This window comes from Salvelinus fontinalis, chromosome 26 (assembly GCF_029448725.1).
Source record: "Salvelinus fontinalis isolate EN_2023a chromosome 26, ASM2944872v1, whole genome shotgun sequence".
Taxonomy (NCBI): Eukaryota; Metazoa; Chordata; class Actinopteri; order Salmoniformes; family Salmonidae; genus Salvelinus; species Salvelinus fontinalis.
In genome coordinates this window covers 23,051,321-23,071,040 of record NC_074690.1, presented here as the reverse complement: position 1 = coordinate 23,071,040, position 19,720 = coordinate 23,051,321, and the positions used below count along the sequence as shown (strand labels likewise).

Sequence of the window (19,720 nt, the reverse complement as noted above, 5' to 3'; positions counted from 1 at the left end):
ATTCAGGAAAACACGTGTACGTTGCAAGCCACGACTTCACAGGAGAGCCGTTTGAACGTAACCTACCTAACCTTGTTAACTTGTGAATGTTTATCCTTTAAAGCTTGGAAAAGAGACCCTTAAACCCAGATTTGGACCACACACCTTCTCCACCAAATAGCAGGCAAGGGAAGAAAAATGGTGATTGCTTTGCAACGCTTGCAGTGAGCCACTGATTCCTTCCACCACCTCATTGTTGAATTTGCGATTTCCAACTTGTTGTGTAATGTTTATGTCCAATGGCCGATGAGCACCAATACTTTTTATCTATAATTTCTCTTCATATGACAAGGATTAAAAAGGATTTGGCAGTAGATTGTCGACGTGATTCATGATGATAACTGCTTATCTAGCTTGCTATCTGTGGCCAATGACCTTGAGCCTTCTTGGATGGGCACTTCTAATATAAATCTATGGCAGCACCCAAAGGGGCTTGAACTTTCTAGCTCTCCCTATAGATTTTGCTGTGACGCAGTGTCTCCGTGAGTGACAAGACAGAGCCAATCACAGAGCAACTAGAGAAGATTACCAATTCCTTTATTTTCCGCTGGCTGTCCCTCCACAGAAAGCACTGAGCTAAGCTGAAACACCTGCATTTTGGAGCTGCCTTACTCAAGAAAGAAAAAAAGAGACCATGTTTGTATGCGACTTTATTAACTCAATATATATATTTTTGTTACATTGTTTGAAAACTGATATATGACACCTATTAATTCCATTGGTTCCAGGTCACAGGTGAAGTCAGCCGGTTGATCTGTCAGCACTGCCTTCATCAACACAGAGTAAAATGGTGCCTTTGTTAGCTCTCTCCCAGTCCAAGTGATCCAATGTAACATAACATCCAACCATCCAGCCGAGTCAGCAAGGTTGTTTCTCCCTCTCCCCTCCTTCATCTCCTTCTCTTGTTTCACTATGAAATGAAAAAAGGGAATATTTTGTAGATGTCGGAACATTCCAGCAATAATGTCACCCTATGACTTTGGAAACATAGGTGGCAGATAGAAGAGCAAAGTGTTATTTTATAATTCCCATGTTTTGGATTGGAATTGTTGGACATTGTGCTATGTTAAGATGTAATATTTTCCACTCTTAAATCCACAAACTAATATCCTGTTTTCTTTGGGTGAGCTATGATGGTTACAGAGCTAGAAATGTGATGTTTTCGGCCACACGTTTTGTCACATAATCCTTATTCCAGAGTACCTACTGGTGCAATAACCTATAAAATCACTTATGCACTTTATATGATTGTTACAATTATATCTAGTAAGTACATGCAATTATGCAGTACTGACCACCGTCCTTTTTGTATTTCCATGGTAAACAGAACTAACATTTGGCAGACCCATTTATCTACAGTACCTGCATTTACAAACATGCTACAATGTAATTACATGCATTATTCCCTTATAATTAACTACCAACGGTTTGGCAATGTAATTTAAGGTATTGCTTAATTATGCAATTGGAGTCCCTTCAGAACCCCCTTCCTCTATCCCTCCTACTTCTTCCTCTATTCCCCCTTTCCTGGCCCCTTTCAGGTCTGGCCAGGTCACATGACCACTTAAATATCCCTTACCAGAGACAATACTCCACTATCTCTTCCACAGTCCCTCTGGCATTTCCCTCTGTAGCTACATAGCAGCTCACAACTATTATACAACCTTTTCCACCCAGTTGAAACGTTGATATACTTATACTTACACTGTCAAACTACCAAACAATGGGCTTATCTGGCTCTCTGATACAATCCTGTTCTTTCTCTTCACTGTTTGCATAATACAGTTGTGAGTCTAGACACACTTTGTCCATGTGCCCTCAATTGAGCACATCCAAATCCACCCACTCCTTTCAAAATGAGTCATTTGCCAGTATCCTAGGTGTTCCAAATGCTAGCTCTAAAATAGATATATCACTCCGGTCCACACACAACACAGCTAGTCCTAGATTAGTGGGAGAACTGGGTTAGCTCATTATTACTATAGCTCTGCCACTGCTCCAGTGTTTAGTGGTACCATTATGATTGTACCTCTGGGAAATACCTGACCTATTTCCGTTAAACTATAACTTCCAGGGCAAGCCAATGTGACCCTGATACATGGTTCTTTGTGGTATACATCATTATCCATCAATCCAGGTCATGGAAGAACCTAGGCTATGCATCAATATTTTATTTTTATTTAACCTTTTTAAATGAGGCAAGTAGGTTAAGAACAAATTAGTATTTACAATGACGGCCTACTTGTAAAGTCCACCGCAGCCAAACCCTCCCATAACCTGGACGCTGGGCCAATTGTGCGTCCCCCTATAGGACTCCCAATCACGGCTGGTTGTGATACAGCATGGGCTCAAACCCTGGTCTGTAGTGACGCCTCTAGCACTGCGATGCAGTGCCTTAGACCGCTGCGCCACTCATGACCGCTGCTAAACTATTGGCTGTATTGCTAAAAGTACCTCTCCGCAAGAAAGAGGGCCACAACTTCTAAAAACAAACCTTCTAAGGGCCTGAAACTATATGTGAGGTTGTGAGGGGCTCAGAACAGTCTAACTGTTGACCTTTACCTGTGGAATATGTAGCTAGGTATTCCCCATGGAGGATGGACTGGGGGAGGGGGTGTCACTGGAAGGCAGCCCGGACCGTCCTGTCACTAAGGGGCTGAGTGGGGCGGAAGTTGTCTCCCAACATCCCATCGTTTCCCTCAGGAAGCTCAGCACCTTTTAGATGGGACCTCAGCCTTCTGAACTCCTCTATCTGGGAGAGAGGGATGAGAAAGAGAGTGATGAGATGAGGGAAATTAGGGAACTGGAGGAAGAAAGAGAGAGAAGTTACATGGAAGGGAATGAGTGGTGATAGATTAATTAAGTGTTCTGTGTAGTGATTATGGTGTGGATAAATATTAGCATTTTATTGTAGCATAGCCTGTCCTGGGCTATTTTAAACTCCTCCTTCCATGTGAGCCCTATTCTGGTTATTTTCTATATTTTCTTATTTCACCTTTATTTAACCAGGTAGGCCAGTTGAGAACAAGTTCTCATTTAGAACTGCAACCTGGCCAAGATAAAGCAAAGCAGTGTGACACAAACTACACAGAGTTATACATGGGATAAACAAACGTACAGTCAATAACTGTCACGCCCTGACCTTAGAGAGCCTTTTTATGTCTCTATTTGGTTTGGTCAGGGTGTGATTTGGGGTGGGCATTCTATGTTTTGTTTTTCTATGATTTTGTATTTCTATGTTTTGGCCGGGTATGGTTCTCAATCAGGGACAGCTGTCTATTATTGTCTCTGATTGGAAACCATACTTAGGTATCCCTTTTCCATCCTTTCTTTGTGGGAAGTTAACTTTGTTTGTGGCACATAGCCTTAAGCTTCACGGTTGTTTTTGTATTGTTTATTGTTTTGTCGGCGTCATCACCTAATAAAAGGAATATGTACGCTCACCACGCTGGGCTTTGGTCCTCTTCCTTTGACGGCCGTGACAATAACACAATAGAAAAATCTATATACACTGTGTGCAAATGTAGTAAGATTAGGGAGGTAAGGCAATAAATAGGCCATAGTGGCGAAATAATTACAATTTAGCATTAACACTGGAGTGATAGATGTGCAGAATATGAGTGTGCAAGTAGAGATACTGGAGTGCAAAGGAGCAAAAAAATAAATAACAATATGGGGATGAGGTAGTAGGGTGGGCTATTTACAGATAGGCTGTGAAAAGGTGCAATGATCGGTAAGCTGCTCTGACAGTTGATGCTTAAAGTTAGTGAGGGAGATATAAGACTCCAGCTTGAGTGATTTTTGCAATTCGTTCCAGTCATTGGCAGCAGAGAACTGGAAGGAAAGGTGGCCAAAGGAGGAGTTGGGTTTGGGGATGACCAGTGAAATATACCCGCTGGAGCGTGTGCTATGGGTGGGTGCTGCTATGGTGACTAGTGAGCTGAGATAAGGCGGGGCTTTACCTAGCAAAGACTTATAGATGACCTGGAGCCAGTGGGTTTGGTGACGAATATGAAGCGAGGGCCAGCCAACGAGAGCATACAGGTCGCAGTGGTGGGTTGTATATGGGTCTTTGGTGACAAACCGGATGGCACTGTGATAGACTGCATCCAATTTGCTTAATAGAGTGTTGGAGGCTATTTTGTAAATGACATCGCCAAAATCAAGGATCGGTAGGATGGTCAGTTTTACAAGGGTATGTTTGGCACCATGAGTGAAGGATGCTTTGTTGCGAAATAGGAGGCCGATTCTAGATTTCATTTTGGATTGGAGATGCTTAATGTGAGTCTGGAAGGAGAGTTTACAGTCTAACCAGACACGTAGGTATTTGTAGTTGTCCACATATTCTAAGTCAGAACCGTCCAGAGTAGTGATGCTGGACGGGCGGGCAGGTGCAGACAGCGATCGGTTGAAGAGCATGCATTTAGTTTTACTTACATTTAAGAGCAGTTGGAGGCCACGGAAGGAGTGTTGTATGGCATTGAAGCTCGTCTGGAGGTTTGTTAACACAGTGTCCAAAGAAGGGCCAGAAGTATACAGAATGGTGTCGTCTGCGTAGAGGTGGATCAGAGAATCACCAGCAGCAAGAGTGACATCATTGATGTATACAGAGAATTTAACCCTGTGGCACCCCCATAGAGACTGTCAGAGATCCGGACAACAGGCCCTCCGATTTGACACACTGAACTCTATCTGAGAAGTAGTTGGTGAACCAGGTGAGGCAGTCATTTGAGAAACCAAGGCTGTTGAGTCTGCCGATATGAATGTGGTGATTGACAGCATCGAAAGCCTTGGCCAGGTCGATGAAGAAGGCTGCACAGTATTGTTTTTTATCGATGGTGCTTATGATATCGTTTAGCACCTTGAGCGTGGCTGAGGTGCACCCATGACCAGCTCGGAAACCAGATTGCATAGCGGAGAAGGTACGGTGGGATTCGAAATGTTCGGTGATGTGTTTGTTAACTTGGCTTTCGAAGACTTTAGAAAGACGGTAGGATAGATATAGGTCTGTAATAGTTTGGGTCTAGAGTGTCTCCCCCTTTGAAGAGGGGGATGACTGTGGCAGCTTTCCAATCTTTAGGGATCTCAGACGATACGAAAGAGAGGTTGAACAGGCTAGTAATAGAGGTTGCAACAATTTCGGTGGATAATTTTAGAAAGAGAGGATCCAGATTGTCTAGCCCAGCTGATTTGTAGAGGTCCAGGTTTTGCAGCTTTTTCAGAACAGCAAGTTGATGTGGGGGGCGCAAAGCTGTTGACCGGGGTAGGGGTAGCCAGCTGGAAAGCATGGCCAGCCATAGAAAAATGCTTATTGAAATTAGCGATTATTGTAGACTTATCGGTGGTGACAGTGTTTCCCAGCTGGGAGGATATGCTCTTATTCTCCATGGACTTTAGTGTCCCAGAACTTTTTGGAGTTAGTGCTACAGGATGCAAATTTCAGTTTGAAAAAGCTAGCCTTTGCTTTCCTAACTGCCTGTGTATATTGGTTCCTAACTTCCCTGAAAAGTTGTATATCGCGGGGCTATTCGATGCTAATGCAGTACACCACAGGATGTTTTTGTGCTGGTCAAGGGCAGTCAAGTCTGGAGTGAACCAAGGGATATATCTGTTCTTAGTTCTACATTTTTTGAATGGGGCATGCTTATTTAAGATGGTGAGGAAAGCACTTTTAAAGAATAACCAAGCATCCTCTACTGACGGAATGAGGTCAACATCCTTCCAGGATACCCGGGCCAGGTCGATTAGAAAGGCCTGCTCGCTGAAGTGTTTTAGGGAGTGTTTGACATTGATGAGGGGTGGTCGTTTGACCGCGGACCCAATTACGGACGCAGGCAATGAGGCAGTGATCGCTGAGATCCTGGTTGAAGACAGCAGAGGTGTATTTGGAGGGCAGGTTGGTCAGGATGATATCTATGAGGGTGTGCGTGTTTACGGATTTAGGGTTGTACCTGGTAGGTTCCTTGATAGTTTGTGTGAGATTGAGGGCATCTAGCTTAGATTGTAGGACGGCCGGGGTGTTAAGCATATCCCAGTTTAGGTCACCTAACAGTACGAACTCTGAAGATAAATGGGAGGAAATTAATTCACATATGGTGTCCAGGGCACAGCTGGGGGCTGAGGGGGGGTCTATAACAAGCGGCAACAGTGAGAGACTTGTTTCTGGAAAGGTGGATTTTTAAAAGTAAAAGCTCGAACTGTTTGGGCACAGACCTGGATAGCATGGCAGAACTCTGCAGGCTATCTCTGCAGTAGATTGCAACTCCACCCCCTTTGGCAGTTCTATCTTGGCGGAAAATGTTGTAGTTGGTGATGTAAATTACAGAATTTTTGGTGGCCTTCCTAAGCCAGGATTTCAGACACGGCTAAGACATCAGGGTTGGCGGAGTGTGCTAAAGCAGTGAATAAAACAAACTTAGGGAGTAGGCTTCTAATGTTAACATGCATGAAACCAAGGCTTTTACGGTTACAGAAGTCAACAAATGAGAGAGCCTGGGGAATGGGAGTGGAGCTAGGGGCTGCAGGGCCTGGGTTAACCTCTACATCACCCGAGGAACAGAGAAGAAGTAGGATAAGGGTACGGCTAAAGGCTGTAAGAACTGGTCGGCTGGTGCGTTGGGAACAGAGAGTAAAAGGAGCAGATTTCTGGGCATGGTAGAATAGATTCAGGGCATAATGTACAGACAATGGTATGGTAAGATGTGAGTACAGTGGAGGTAAACCTAGGTGTTGAGTGATGATGAGAGAGGGTTAGTCTCTGGAGGCACCAGTTAAGCCAGGTGAAGTCTGGGTGCGACAAAAGAGCTATCTAAGACATGTTGAGCGGGACTGACGGCTGTACAGTGAAATAAAACAATAAGAACTAGCCAAGACAGCAGTAGACAAGGCATACTGACATTAGAGAGAGGCATAAAGCAAATCACAGGTGTTGATCAGGAGAGCTAAGACAACAACGGGTAAATGTCGATGAATGGGCAGAGCGGGTTAGTTAGGTACATACAGGACCTGAGTTCAAGGCTGGGGCCGACAGGTAAACAAAATGAGGTACCGTGTTATTGAAACAGTCCAGGGGGCCTCAGCTGTGTATCTGAGTGATCATAGGGTCAAAAGAGCAGCAATAGGTGAGTAAGGGTGCCGTTCGGTTGTCACTACTACGCTAGGCGAGCAGGGGACACAGCGTTCAGAAAAGCTAGTGGGCCGGGGCTAGTAGATGGTTCTTCGGCGACATCGTAACAGAATAGCCTGTTGTTGACCACATCGGGCGATCACGTCGGCAGTACACAGTGTACAAAACATTATGATCCCTTATTGATGTCACTTGTTACATACACTTCAATCAGTGTAGATGAAGGGGAGGACACAGGTTAAATAAGGATTTTTAAGCTTTGAGACAATTGAGACATTGATTGTGTATGAAGAGGGTGAATTGGCAAGACAAAAGATTTAAGTGTGACAACTGCTGATGTAATTGCTTGAACCAGGCCATTGTGTCAGATGGCCTACCTGTAACTGTGAGATGGTGAGTGGGTAGCGGTACAGGATCCAGGTGACGTTCTCACTACATGGAGGTGTGGTCAGGGAGCCCTCATACATCCAGTAGTCTCTCAGGAGAGGGTCTGGAGGGAGCAACAAACATATACCATAACTTCATCTAATACTGTGTCACACCATACATGCAAGCAGGAATCATACACAATTAGATGAAGGACTCACCAGGAAGTAGTGTGTTGGGGTTGAAGCACGGTATTATTTTGGTCTTCCCCTGTATAGATAAGTCAAAATAAAACAAAGAATATTGGTTGTTTTGCTTCATTTGTAATGTACTCTTCATTTAGCCACCATGTCATCTGTACTACTGGACCTCTTCCTTCACATTCTGCATCAACATTTCTCCTGTCTAATCTTAAATGTTTCACATGGTCTCAAATCAATCTGGAGCATTAATTGCATCAGGTTTCATTGAAAAATCAATAAATTAATAAATTGCTGCATGCTCCAACCGTTGCAGCTCTGCTGATTTGTCTGTTAACTGCCTAATTTGATGGTTAATGCTATTTAGGGTAGGGACGTCTTGGGACTTGAACTCCTACCCTTACCCTAACATTAACCCTTACTTTAACCCTTTTAAATGTCAACTTCATTGGAGTAGGGACGTCCCAAGGACTCTGATAGCACGGACCCTAATTTCAATGTCTATGTTCTGTATGTCTTCCTCTATCTCTCAGTTAAGCATTGGGCTTCTACACCCTTAGGTCATATCAGTCATTTATCATAACATCTGCCCTCTCATCACCATGAAAACTCATAACCATAACGTCATCGCCATAACAATATAACTTGGACAACAAAATGGACAGCAATGTCTTACCTTGTATTGTAGGTCCTGCAGCACTTCTGTTATGGCCTTCAACCCAAGATGCTCCTTCCCTATCTGAAGGAAACAACGTCAAGGGCATCGAGTCAAAAAGAGTTAAGGAAAGAGGGTCCTAACACAGTGGTATTCAAACCTTTTCAGCAGGGACCCTTTTTTTCTGCCAGAATTTCTGGGGACCCCATTTGTTTTAGCATTTTTTTCAAGACCCCACCCCACCCCAAATATAATGACACAACCTTAATTAAAAATCCATCCATTTCGATTTTTACATTAACAAATAACCTTCAATTCATTACATTTTAAGCTCTTATCAAAATGAAAATAAACCAATTACATTTTTGAAATTCTTTCTCAAAAACGTCCCATACAATAATCTGTACTCTCCTAAAAAATAAAAAAATATTTAAATAATATGAATAATTTGGCGACCCCACTGCAGTTTTTGCGACACCGGGTTTGAATATCACTGTCCTAACATATAAGCATTATGTTGTGACGTTAACAGGTCTTAACATGGGGCTGCTGACGTGAGTCCTGCCAGGATGTGGTGGTGGGCGGGGAAACTCTTGAAGCTTTCAAAACCAGGAAGGACAAAGTGATGGGTTCACTTAAAACAGACGGTTTTATACGTTTACGTAAACAGTAAGCCTCAAGCCAGCTCACGTCAATCAAATGTTATTGTGCTTATTTGAATGTTGGGGGTTTTCTCAGTCCAATTCAAAAACAAGTGGACATATGTTGACTTTAGTGTCAAAGCTCATATGAATATATGATATGATATAAATTACAGTACCAAGTTGACAAGTCTCTAACCATACTAACCATGAGAAGAGAGGACTCATATCACTACAGAGTGAACCAATCAATACCTGCACAAACAGAGCGATGATGAGAACTCCGTTCTTCTTCGCCAGGGCTTCTTCCACACTGTTGAACAGCGTTGTGTTCCAGTGGATCAGATGGAGCTGGGGGGGAAGCACACTTATTGTATCATGTTTATATTGTATCATATTATAGGGAAGTTGATCACAAAAGAGATCAACCACATATGATATTCAGAGAAAGAAAGAGACAGACAGACAGAAAGCTCATAGGCAGAATGAGGCTGTAGAAGACAGGGCCGAGACAGAGCAGGTGTATGGGACGTAAGTGCACTCTTCAATTTGAAATAGAATACCAAGCACCTGTGATAGAGAAGGAAGCATATAAAGCCAAAGCACCAGCGGCATAGCTTCTTCAGGGCCTTTCAAACGCTTGTTTACATCAATGGTCTCAGTGATTTGTAAATACATGAAACATAGTAATGAGCTAATATACTGTATAATAATAATAATAATAATAATAATAATAATAATAATAATAATAATAAATGCCATTTAGCAGATGCTTTATCCATTTGTGCATACATTTTTGTGTATAGGTGGCCCAAGGAATTACAACCCTGCTCTACTAACTGAGCCATACAGGACTCCGTTACAAAAGCCCTGACCTGAAATAACCTTGTTTTATGTGAAAATAACATACCAACTCCCTCTGTCTGAGTACTGTGACAGTGGCCTCTAACTGAGACAAACATCCATGGTCATGGCCTTGAAGTAGAATGTGTGTGTGTGTGTGTGTGTGTGTGTGTGTGTGTGTTTGGATGAGACTCATACCTCCATGGGGAAGGCCTTAAAGTTGACGGTGTGTTCTGACCCCCGCTGGTTCTCCTTGCCCCAGTGGAAGCGCACCTCATGCAGCTCATACTCGTGGTCACTTGGCAATGGGCCACCAGTTACCACTGCAGACAGGAAACCCAGAGTGTCATGGGAGAGCAGACACAGGAAATGAAGACCACATTAAATTACCTGGGGTTTTTGAATGTAGGTCTGAATTCTGGTGCAACTCTGATTTCTCTAAGTGTGTATCACACGCAGCAAACAGCCATTGACTCAACGTTCAGTTATTACGGCTAATATGAGCTCATTGAAAAGGTGTATGCAAGATCCCCAGTCTAGTGGAGTGTTCAGGTACAGTTAACCCATTCATTGTTTTGATGATACTGTGGTAATGTAATATCAACTTTCACCTGATTTGGACCTCAGAATGATGCGTGCGGTGTGTCCATCGTTGATGACCTCACAGTCCCGACACACCACATAATTGGGCGTGAGCCCCACGTCCAGGAGAGAAGGGTCATAACGGGCCTCCCGGGAGTTCAGGTTGATCGGGGACTGGTACTCTCCATTCGCATCAGGGAACAGCAAACCCCACTCTACACCTGAAAACCCACACAACTTAGACTTAAACTCCACCAAATGCTCTCCTTAGTGTAACCTCAGTGAGGTTACAACCTCTGGCTTGCACTGAGACCTCCATGCAGAGTCCTCTATGGTGTGTGGTGAAGTCACAAAGTGGTGACGGAGTATGTCTGGTGGAGTGTAAATCCAGCCTTTGAATACACAAGAAGCATAAACAAAGTATACCTGAGGACACACAAATGTGTACGCACGCACACACACACACGCACACGCACACGCACACACACACAGTGAAGCTAAACTGGGCTAAGAGTACACCAATCCCTGAGTGTCACTGAACTGAGCACTTGGGGAGTCTGTACCAGGAATAACCCTCACCAGAGGGACACAAGGATGTCCTCGCGCTTCTTTCTTAACACCGCTCACACTTTCTCTCTTTTTACTTGATCCTCTTCCTCTCTGTCTATACCTCACTGACACTATCTTCCTCTCTTTTTCATATTTCGTCATACCCCCTCCTTCAATCTTCCACAAAGAGTACTTCTCATTGTCACATTGTCAATCTTCTCCTTCTCATTGTCACTTCTTTTCACACTTTGTAAGAACATTCTGTTAGCTAGCGGTCTTAAGTCTCTGCTCTTTCCATAGCATGCCCCGAATTATTTCAAAGTTATTTATTACTTGGCTGTAAGCACAGAGAGAGTGCAAAACTCAATTTGTCATATCAGATTTCAGATAACTCAATCTGTCAGGGACACACCCACCTAGAGTATATAGCTCTGTCTCTGGTCCCCAGATGGGACATAAACTGGACAAAGTCACTCCCACTCTGAAATGTCTGACTTCACACACACATTTAGAGTTGTAATTAAGATGATGAAACCATTGCTTTGAATCGCAGAGAGAGCCCCGAGCACAAAATCAAACTTTATTGGTCACGTACACAGTTGAGCAGATGTTATAGCGGTGCAGCGAAATGTTTGTTACTCGTTCCTTACAATTGTAACGGTCCTGACCTGTTTTATGTTGTTTTTGTATGTGTTTTAGGTCAGGGCATGTGTTTTGGGTGGGCAGTCTATGTTATCTGTTTCTATGTTGGTTTTGGTTGCCTGGTATGGCTCTTAATTAGAGGCAGGTGTTTTGCGTTCTCCTCTAATTATGAGTCATATTTAGGTAGGGTGTTCTCACTGTTTGTTTGTGGGTGATTGTCTCCTGTGTCTGTGTCGATGTTACACCATACGGGAATGTTTCGGTTTGTTCGTGCGTTTATGTAGTCTGTTCCTGTGTCAGCGTGCTTCGTGTATTTGTAAGTTCGTTTGTTCAGGTCTGTCTACATCGTTTTTTGTTATTTTGTTAGTTATATCAAGTATAGTTCGTTTTCGTCTTTGTCTGTTTTGTTTATTTAATAAATCATCATGTATTCTCAACCCGCTGCGCCTTGGCTCGATCACTACTCCACCTCTTCTTATGAAGAGAGAGAGGAACGCCGTTACAGAATCACCCACCATTCCAGAGCCAAGCAGCGGAGTAATTGGAGTAGGGGACAGGAAAAGAAGGAGCAATGGACATGGGACGATATATTGGACGGAAAGGGTTGCTACACATGGGAGGAGATCCTGGCTGGTAGGGATCGCCTCCCATGGGAACAGCTGGAGGCACTAAGGAGAGCAGAGGCTACCGGAGAGAGGAACCGGAGCTATGAGGGAACGCGTCTGGCACGGAAGCCCAAAAAGCCCGTAAGTAATTCCCAAAAATTTCTTGGGGGGGGAGGGGGTTAAGAGGTAGTGGGCCAAGGGCAGGTAGGAGACCTGCGCCCACTTCCCAGGCTTACAGTGGAGAGCGGGAGTACGGGCAGGCGCCGTGTTACGCAGTAGAGCGCACGGTGTCTCCTGTACGAGTGCATAGCCCAGTGCGGGTTATTCCACCTCCCCGCACTGGTAGGGCTAGATTGGGTATTGAGCCAGGTGTCATGAGGCCGGCTCAACGCGTCTGGTCTCCAGTGCGTCTCCTCGGGCCGGCATACATGGCACCGGCCTTACGCATGGTTTCCCCGGTTCGCCTACATAGGCCGGTGCGGGTTATTCCACCTCCCCGCACTGGTCGGGCAACCGGGAGCATTCAACCAGGTAAGGTTGGGCAGGCTCAATGCTCAAGAGTGCCAGTACGCCTCCACGGTCCGGTATTTCCGGCGCCACCTCCCCGCCCCAGCCTAGTACCTACAGTGCCTACACTACGCACTAGGCTACCAGTGCGTCTCCTGAGCCCAGTTCCTCCTCCACGCACTCTCTCTGTAGTGCGTGTATCCAGTTCGGTGCCTCCAGTTCCGGCACCACGCACAAAGCCTCCTGTGCGTCTCCAGAGCCCTGAACACACTGTATCTTCTCCCCCTACTAATCCTGATGTGCTTATCCTTAGCCCGGTGCCTCCAGTTCCGGCACCACGCACCAGGTCTACAGTGCGCCGTATCCGGCCAGAGCCATCCGTCTCCCCAGCGCCATCTGAGCCATCCGTCTCCCCAGCGCCATCTGAGCCATCCGTCTCCCCAGCGCCATCTGAGCCATCCGTCTCCCCAGCGCCATCTGAGCCATCCGTCTCCCCAGCGCCATCTGAGCCATCCGTCTGCCATGAGCCTGCAAAGCCGCCCGTCTGCCATGAGCCTGCAAAGCCGCCCGTCTGCCATGAGCCTACAGAGCCGCCCGCCAGACAGGAGCCGCTAGAGCCGCCCGCCAGACAGGAGCCGCTAGAGCCGCCCGCCAGACAGGATCCGCCAGAGCCGCCCGCCAGACAGGATCTGCCAGAGCCGCCCGCCAGACAGGCTCGGCCAGAGCCGCCCGCCAGACAGGATCTGCCAGAGCCGCCAACCAGACAGGATCTGCCAGAGCCGCCAACCAGACAGGATCTGCCAGAGCCGCCAACCAGACAGGATCTGCCAGAGCCGCCAACCAGACAGGATCTGCCAGAGCCGCCAGCGAGCCATGAGCAGCCAGAGCCGTCAGCCTGCCATGAGCGTCGAGAGCCGTCAGCCTGCCATGAGCGTCGAGAGCCGTCAGCCTGCCATGAGCGTCGAGAGCCGTCAGCCTGCCATGAGCGTCGAGAGCCGTCAGCCTGCCATGAGCGTCGAGAGCCGTCAGCCTGCCATGAGCGTCGAGAGCCGTCAGCCTGCCATGAGCGTCGAGAGCCGTCAGCCTGCCATGAGCGTCGAGAGCCGTCAGCCTGCCATGAGCGTCGAGAGCCGTCAGCCTGCCATGAGCGTCGAGAGCCGTCAGCCTGCCATGAGCGTCGAGAGCCGTCAGCCTGCCATGAGCGTCGAGAGCCGTCAGCCTGCCATGAGCGTCGAGAGCCGTCAGCCTGCCATGAGCGTCGAGAGCCGTCAGCCTGCATAGACCTGCCAGAGTCCCACAGCCGGGATCTGCCAGAGTATATCAGCCGGGACCTGCCCCTTGTCCCGGTGTTGCCCCTTGTCCCGGTGCTGCCCCTTGTCCCGGTGCTGCCCCTTGTCCCGGTGCTGCCCCTTGTCCCGGTGCTGCCCCTTGTCCCGGTGCTGCCCCTTGTCCCGGTGCTGCCCCTTGTCCCGGTGCTGCCCCTTGTCCCGGTGCTGCCCCTTCTCCTGGTGCTGGCCGTTTATTTAGGGGATGTGAGTTTTAGGGTGGTCATTGGGAGGGGAAGACAGAAGCGGGGAGTGACTATGGTGGTGTGGGGACAGCGTCCAGAGCCGGAGCCACCACCGTGGTCAACTGCCCACCCAGACCCTCCCCTGGACTTTGTGCTGGTGCGCCCGGAGTTCGCACCTTGGGGGGGGGGTTCTGTAACGGTCCTGACCTGTTTTATGTTGTTTTTGTATGTGTTTTAGGTCAGGGCATGTGTTTTGGGTGGGCAGTCTATGTTATCTGTTTCTATGTTGGTTTTGGTTGCCTGGTATGGCTCTTAATTAGAGGCAGGTGTTTTGCGTTCTCCTCTAATTATGAGTCATATTTAGGTAGGGTGTTCTCACTGTTTGTTTGTGGGTGATTGTCTCCTGTGTCTGTGTCGATGTTACACCATACGGGAATGTTTCGGTTTGTTCGTGCGTTTATGTAGTCTGTTCCTGTGTCAGCGTGCTTCGTGTATTTGTAAGTTCGTTTGTTCAGGTCTGTCTACATCGTTTTTTGTTATTTTGTTAGTTATATCAAGTATAGTTCGTTTTCGTCTTTGTCTGTTTTGTTTATTTAATAAATCATCATGTATTCTCAACCCGCTGCGCCTTGGCTCGATCACTACTCCACCTCTTCTTATGAAGAGAGAGAGGAACGCCGTTACAGAATCACCCACCATTCCAGAGCCAAGCAGCGGAGTAATTGGAGTAGGGGACAGGAAAAGAAGGAGCAATGGACATGGGACGATATATTGGACGGAAAGGGTTGCTACACATGGGAGGAGATCCTGGCTGGTAGGGATCGCCTCCCATGGGAACAGCTGGAGGCACTAAGGAGAGCAGAGGCTACCGGAGAGAGGAACCGGAGCTATGAGGGAACGCGTCTGGCACGGAAGCCCAAAAAGCCCGTAAGTAATTCCCAAAAATTTCTTGGGGGGGGAGGGGGTTAAGAGGTAGTGGGCCAAGGGCAGGTAGGAGACCTGCGCCCACTTCCCAGGCTTACAGTGGAGAGCGGGAGTACGGGCAGGCGCCGTGTTACGCAGTAGAGCGCACGGTGTCTCCTGTACGAGTGCATAGCCCAGTGCGGGTTATTCCACCTCCCCGCACTGGTAGGGCTAGATTGGGTATTGAGCCAGGTGTCATGAGGCCGGCTCAACGCGTCTGGTCTCCAGTGCGTCTCCTCGGGCCGGCATACATGGCACCGGCCTTACGCATGGTTTCCCCGGTTCGCCTACATAGGCCGGTGCGGGTTATTCCACCTCCCCGCACTGGTCGGGCAACCGGGAGCATTCAACCAGGTAAGGTTGGGCAGGCTCAATGCTCAAGAGTGCCAGTACGCCTCCACGGTCCGGTATTTCCGGCGCCACCTCCCCGCCCCAGCCTAGTACCTACAGTGCCTACACTACGCACTAGGCTACCAGTGCGTCTCCTGAGCCCAGTTCCTCCTCCACGCACTCTCTCTGTAGTGCGTGTATCCAGTTCGGTGCCTCCAGTTCCGGCACCACGCACAAAGCCTCCTGTGCGTCTCCAGAGCCCTGAACACACTGTATCTTCTCCCCCTACTAATCCTGATGTGCTTATCCTTAGCCCGGTGCCTCCAGTTCCGGCACCACGCACCAGGTCTACAGTGCGCCGTATCCGGCCAGAGCCATCCGTCTCCCCAGCGCCATCTGAGCCATCCGTCTCCCCAGCGCCATCTGAGCCATCCGTCTCCCCAGCGCCATCTGAGCCATCCGTCTCCCCAGCGCCATCTGAGCCATCCGTCTCCCCAGCGCCATCTGAGCCATCCGTCTGCCATGAGCCTGCAAAGCCGCCCGTCTGCCATGAGCCTGCAAAGCCGCCCGTCTGCCATGAGCCTACAGAGCCGCCCGCCAGACAGGAGCCGCTAGAGCCGCCCGCCAGACAGGAGCCGCCAGAGCCGCCCGCCAGACAGGATCCGCCAGAGCCGCCCGCCAGACAGGATCTGCCAGAGCCGCCCGCCAGACAGGCTCGGCCAGAGCCGCCCGCCAGACAGGATCTGCCAGAGCCGCCAACCAGACAGGATCTGCCAGAGCCGCCAACCAGACAGGATCTGCCAGAGCCGCCAACCAGACAGGATCTGCCAGAGCCGCCAACCAGACAGGATCTGCCAGAGCCGCCAGCGAGCCATGAGCAGCCAGAGCCGTCAGCCTGCCATGAGCGTCGAGAGCCGTCAGCCTGCCATGAGCGTCGAGAGCCGTCAGCCTGCCATGAGCGTCGAGAGCCGTCAGCCTGCCATGAGCGTCGAGAGCCGTCAGCCTGCCATGAGCGTCGAGAGCCGTCAGCCTGCCATGAGCGTCGAGAGCCGTCAGCCTGCCATGAGCGTCGAGAGCCGTCAGCCTGCCATGAGCGTCGAGAGCCGTCAGCCTGCCATGAGCGTCGAGAGCCGTCAGCCTGCCATGAGCGTCGAGAGCCGTCAGCCTGCCATGAGCGTCGAGAGCCGTCAGCCTGCCATGAGCGTCGAGAGCCGTCAGCCTGCATAGACCTGCCAGAGTCCCACAGCCGGGATCTGCCAGAGTATATCAGCCGGGACCTGCCCCTTGTCCCGGTGTTGCCCCTTGTCCCGGTGTTGCCCCTTGTCCCGGTGCTGCCCCTTGTCCCGGTGCTGCCCCTTGTCCCGGTGCTGCCCCTTGTCCCGGTGCTGCCCCTTGTCCCGGTGCTGCCCCTTGTCCCGGTGCTGCCCCTTGTCCCGGTGCTGCCCCTTGTCCCGGTGCTGCCCCTTGTCCCGGTGCTGCCCCTTGTCCCGGTGCTGCCCCTTGTCCCGGTGCTGCCCCTTCTCCTGGTGCTGGCCGTTTATTTAGGGGATGTGAGTTTTAGGGTGGTCATTGGGAGGGGAAGACAGAAGCGGGGAGTGACTATGGTGGTGTGGGGACAGCGTCCAGAGCCGGAGCCACCACCGTGGTCAACTGCCCACCCAGACCCTCCCCTGGACTTTGTGCTGGTGCGCCCGGAGTTCGCACCTTGAGGGGGGGGTTCTGTAACGGTCCTGACCTGTTTTATGTTGTTTTTGTATGTGTTTTAGGTCAGGGCATGTGTTTTGGGTGGGCAGTCTATGTTATCTGTTTCTATGTTGGTTTTGGTTGCCTGGTATGGCTCTTAATTAGAGGCAGGTGTTTTGCGTTCTCCTCTAATTATGAGTCATATTTAGGTAGGGTGTTCTCACTGTTTGTTTGTGGGTGATTGTCTCCTGTGTCTGTGTCGATGTTACACCATACGGGAATGTTTCGGTTTGTTCGTGCGTTTATGTAGTCTGTTCCTGTGTCAGCGTGCTTCGTGTATTTGTAAGTTCGTTTGTTCAGGTCTGTCTACATCGTGTTTGTTATTTTGTTAGTTATATCAAGTATAGTTCGTTTTCGTCTTTGTCTGTTTTGTTTATTTAATAAATCATCATGTATTCTCAACCCGCTGCGCCTTGGCTCGATCACTACTCCTCCTCTTCTTATGAAGAGAGAGAGGAACGCCGTTACAACAATGCAGTAGAATGTCAAACAAGTACACAAATAATAATCAAAAACTAGAACAAGAAATCACAAATGTCACAACGAATCCAGTTAACAAGCCAAACAACACTATCAGTAATCCAAATGCAATCTATGCGTATACAAAAATATATACTACTCACTGGGCACAGACGTCAATTCAACATCTATACCACGTTGGTTCAACGAAATTTCATTGAAATGACGTGGAAACCACGTTGATTCAACCAGTGTGTGCCCAGTGGGTAAGAATGAAATGTACAGAGGTAGATGAATGACAGTGAGCCATGTCAAGAATCCAGTATATAAATACACCGTGTGAAAAAACAGTGTAACAAAATGCAATGTAGAGTAGTAGACATATTAGAATGAGCTGTGTGAATATATGAATACACAGTGTGAAAAACAGAATAAAAAGAACGTGCGGAAACAGTCATTGGCTTATGAGGCTAAGTTAGTTAGCACTACAGACAAGTCCTCTCTTCTCTTTCAGTGTATGGATGACTTTATCCCCTACCAACCAGATTCTTTTTATTTCAAGTCAACACCAATAACAACATTAGTTACTAAAAGTTTAGCTCTTGACTTTGGTTATAAAAGCTCTCTTGTTTTTTTCCAGCTACTGGAAACCTTGACAATTACCCTCCAAGAGCCCAGAGCCATTTTGAGACAATGCACACAATGGTGCCCTGGACAAGAGTTCTTAAAAGCCCAGAACCATAAAAGCATGGTAGCTAGACTACTACTCTCTTAGAATACTTAATCATGGGTGTGACTCCAGAATCTCAAGTTCAGCTCTATACATCATTTGCATGATCAAGTTACCCCAATAAGAAGTGCATTGATCAAAATACCCTACCTTCTTTGGGTTCTTTACCTACTGTATGTGTGAGAGAGAGAAGAGAGAACGAAAGAGGGGGAAAGAGAGAATAGAGAACGAGAGAGAGGGAGAGAGAAGAGATGGCTATTTTTTCTGTTTATATCTGAGAAGAAAGAATTTCCATATCAATGCATTGTTTAGTGCCTAAATGGTAAAGAAAGTTATGTTTTGTGAGAGAAAAGGAAACAGGTGTTCGGTACACAAGTGTTTACTAAAAACCTCCAAAGCCCTTACCTTCCTGATATCCCCAGTCCAGATCATCCTTCCCAGGGTAGTAGTCAGACTCCTCAATCATGCTGTCTGCCATGGCAGTATGGAACAAGTCTTTTTACTGAACACACTTGCTTTGATTTTAAGTCAAAGTCTTTGGCTTTTGATTTTATCCGTTTTCTTTCTTCCTGCTCAGTCCATCTAATAGGAGAGAGTGAAAGTCTCTCTTTCTCTCTCTCTCTCTCGGCTGCAGTGTAGACTCTCCCATCAACAGACACTCTAGGTAAGTTTCAAAACTCTCTTTCAGCACTAGCAGCCCACAGAGTCCCCGCCCCACACAGACAGCGAAAGCTTGGATTGGATGAGTCAAGTACCTGTCAAAGTGGAGCACCTTATAAACAGCTCAGCATTTCACTGTGGTGTAAGGTGAGGAAGATCTGTGTGTGTGTGTGTGTGTGTGTGTGTGTGTGTGTGTGTGTATGTGTGTGTGTGTGTGTGTGTGTGTGTGTGTGTGTGTGTGTGTGTGTGTGTGTGTGTGTGTGTGTGTGTGTGTGTGTGTGTGTGTGTGTGTGTGTGTCTGGTGGGATAAGTGTGACACACACACTTACCTCACCAGACATGCCAACAAGAGTCTTTTCATAGTCCGCAAATCCAGAACAAATTCAAGAAAGCGTACAGTATTATATAGAGCCATTATTGCATGGAACTCCCTTCCATCTCATATTGCTGTTTTTTTAAACCTGGTTTGAAAAAACAGATAAAGCAACAGATTTGACCTAGATATGTAGGCTGTGTGCCATTTTTAAATGTATGTAGTTCTGTCCTTGAGTTATCCTTGTCTATTAATGT

The 19,720-nt window shown here is 47.7% G+C and overlaps 1 protein-coding gene across 2 annotated transcripts; it reads right to left on the bottom strand.

Annotated features, from left to right (window-relative positions):
* Nucleotides 1–676: 676 nt before the first annotated feature.
* On the bottom strand, nucleotides 677–19,173 carry LOC129823952 (carbonic anhydrase-related protein-like). Of its 2 annotated transcripts, XM_055883092.1 has the most exons (10): nucleotides 18,896–19,173; nucleotides 18,641–18,661; nucleotides 10,482–10,673; nucleotides 10,069–10,193; nucleotides 9,283–9,378; nucleotides 8,408–8,470; nucleotides 7,753–7,801; nucleotides 7,543–7,655; nucleotides 2,602–2,791; nucleotides 677–949 (listed from the first exon to the last, which is right to left on the bottom strand). In XM_055883092.1, the coding sequence occupies exons 1-9, from the start codon at nucleotides 18,966–18,968 to the stop codon at nucleotides 2,657–2,659; spliced, it is 867 nt and encodes a 288-aa protein (XP_055739067.1). In that variant the 5' UTR covers nucleotides 18,969–19,173; the 3' UTR covers nucleotides 677–949; nucleotides 2,602–2,656. The 2 variants fall into 2 exon arrangements, with proteins under 2 accessions (XP_055739067.1, XP_055739068.1); XM_055883093.1 differs by lacking the exon at nucleotides 18,641–18,661.
* Between the last annotated feature and the right edge of the window lie 547 nt (nucleotides 19,174–19,720).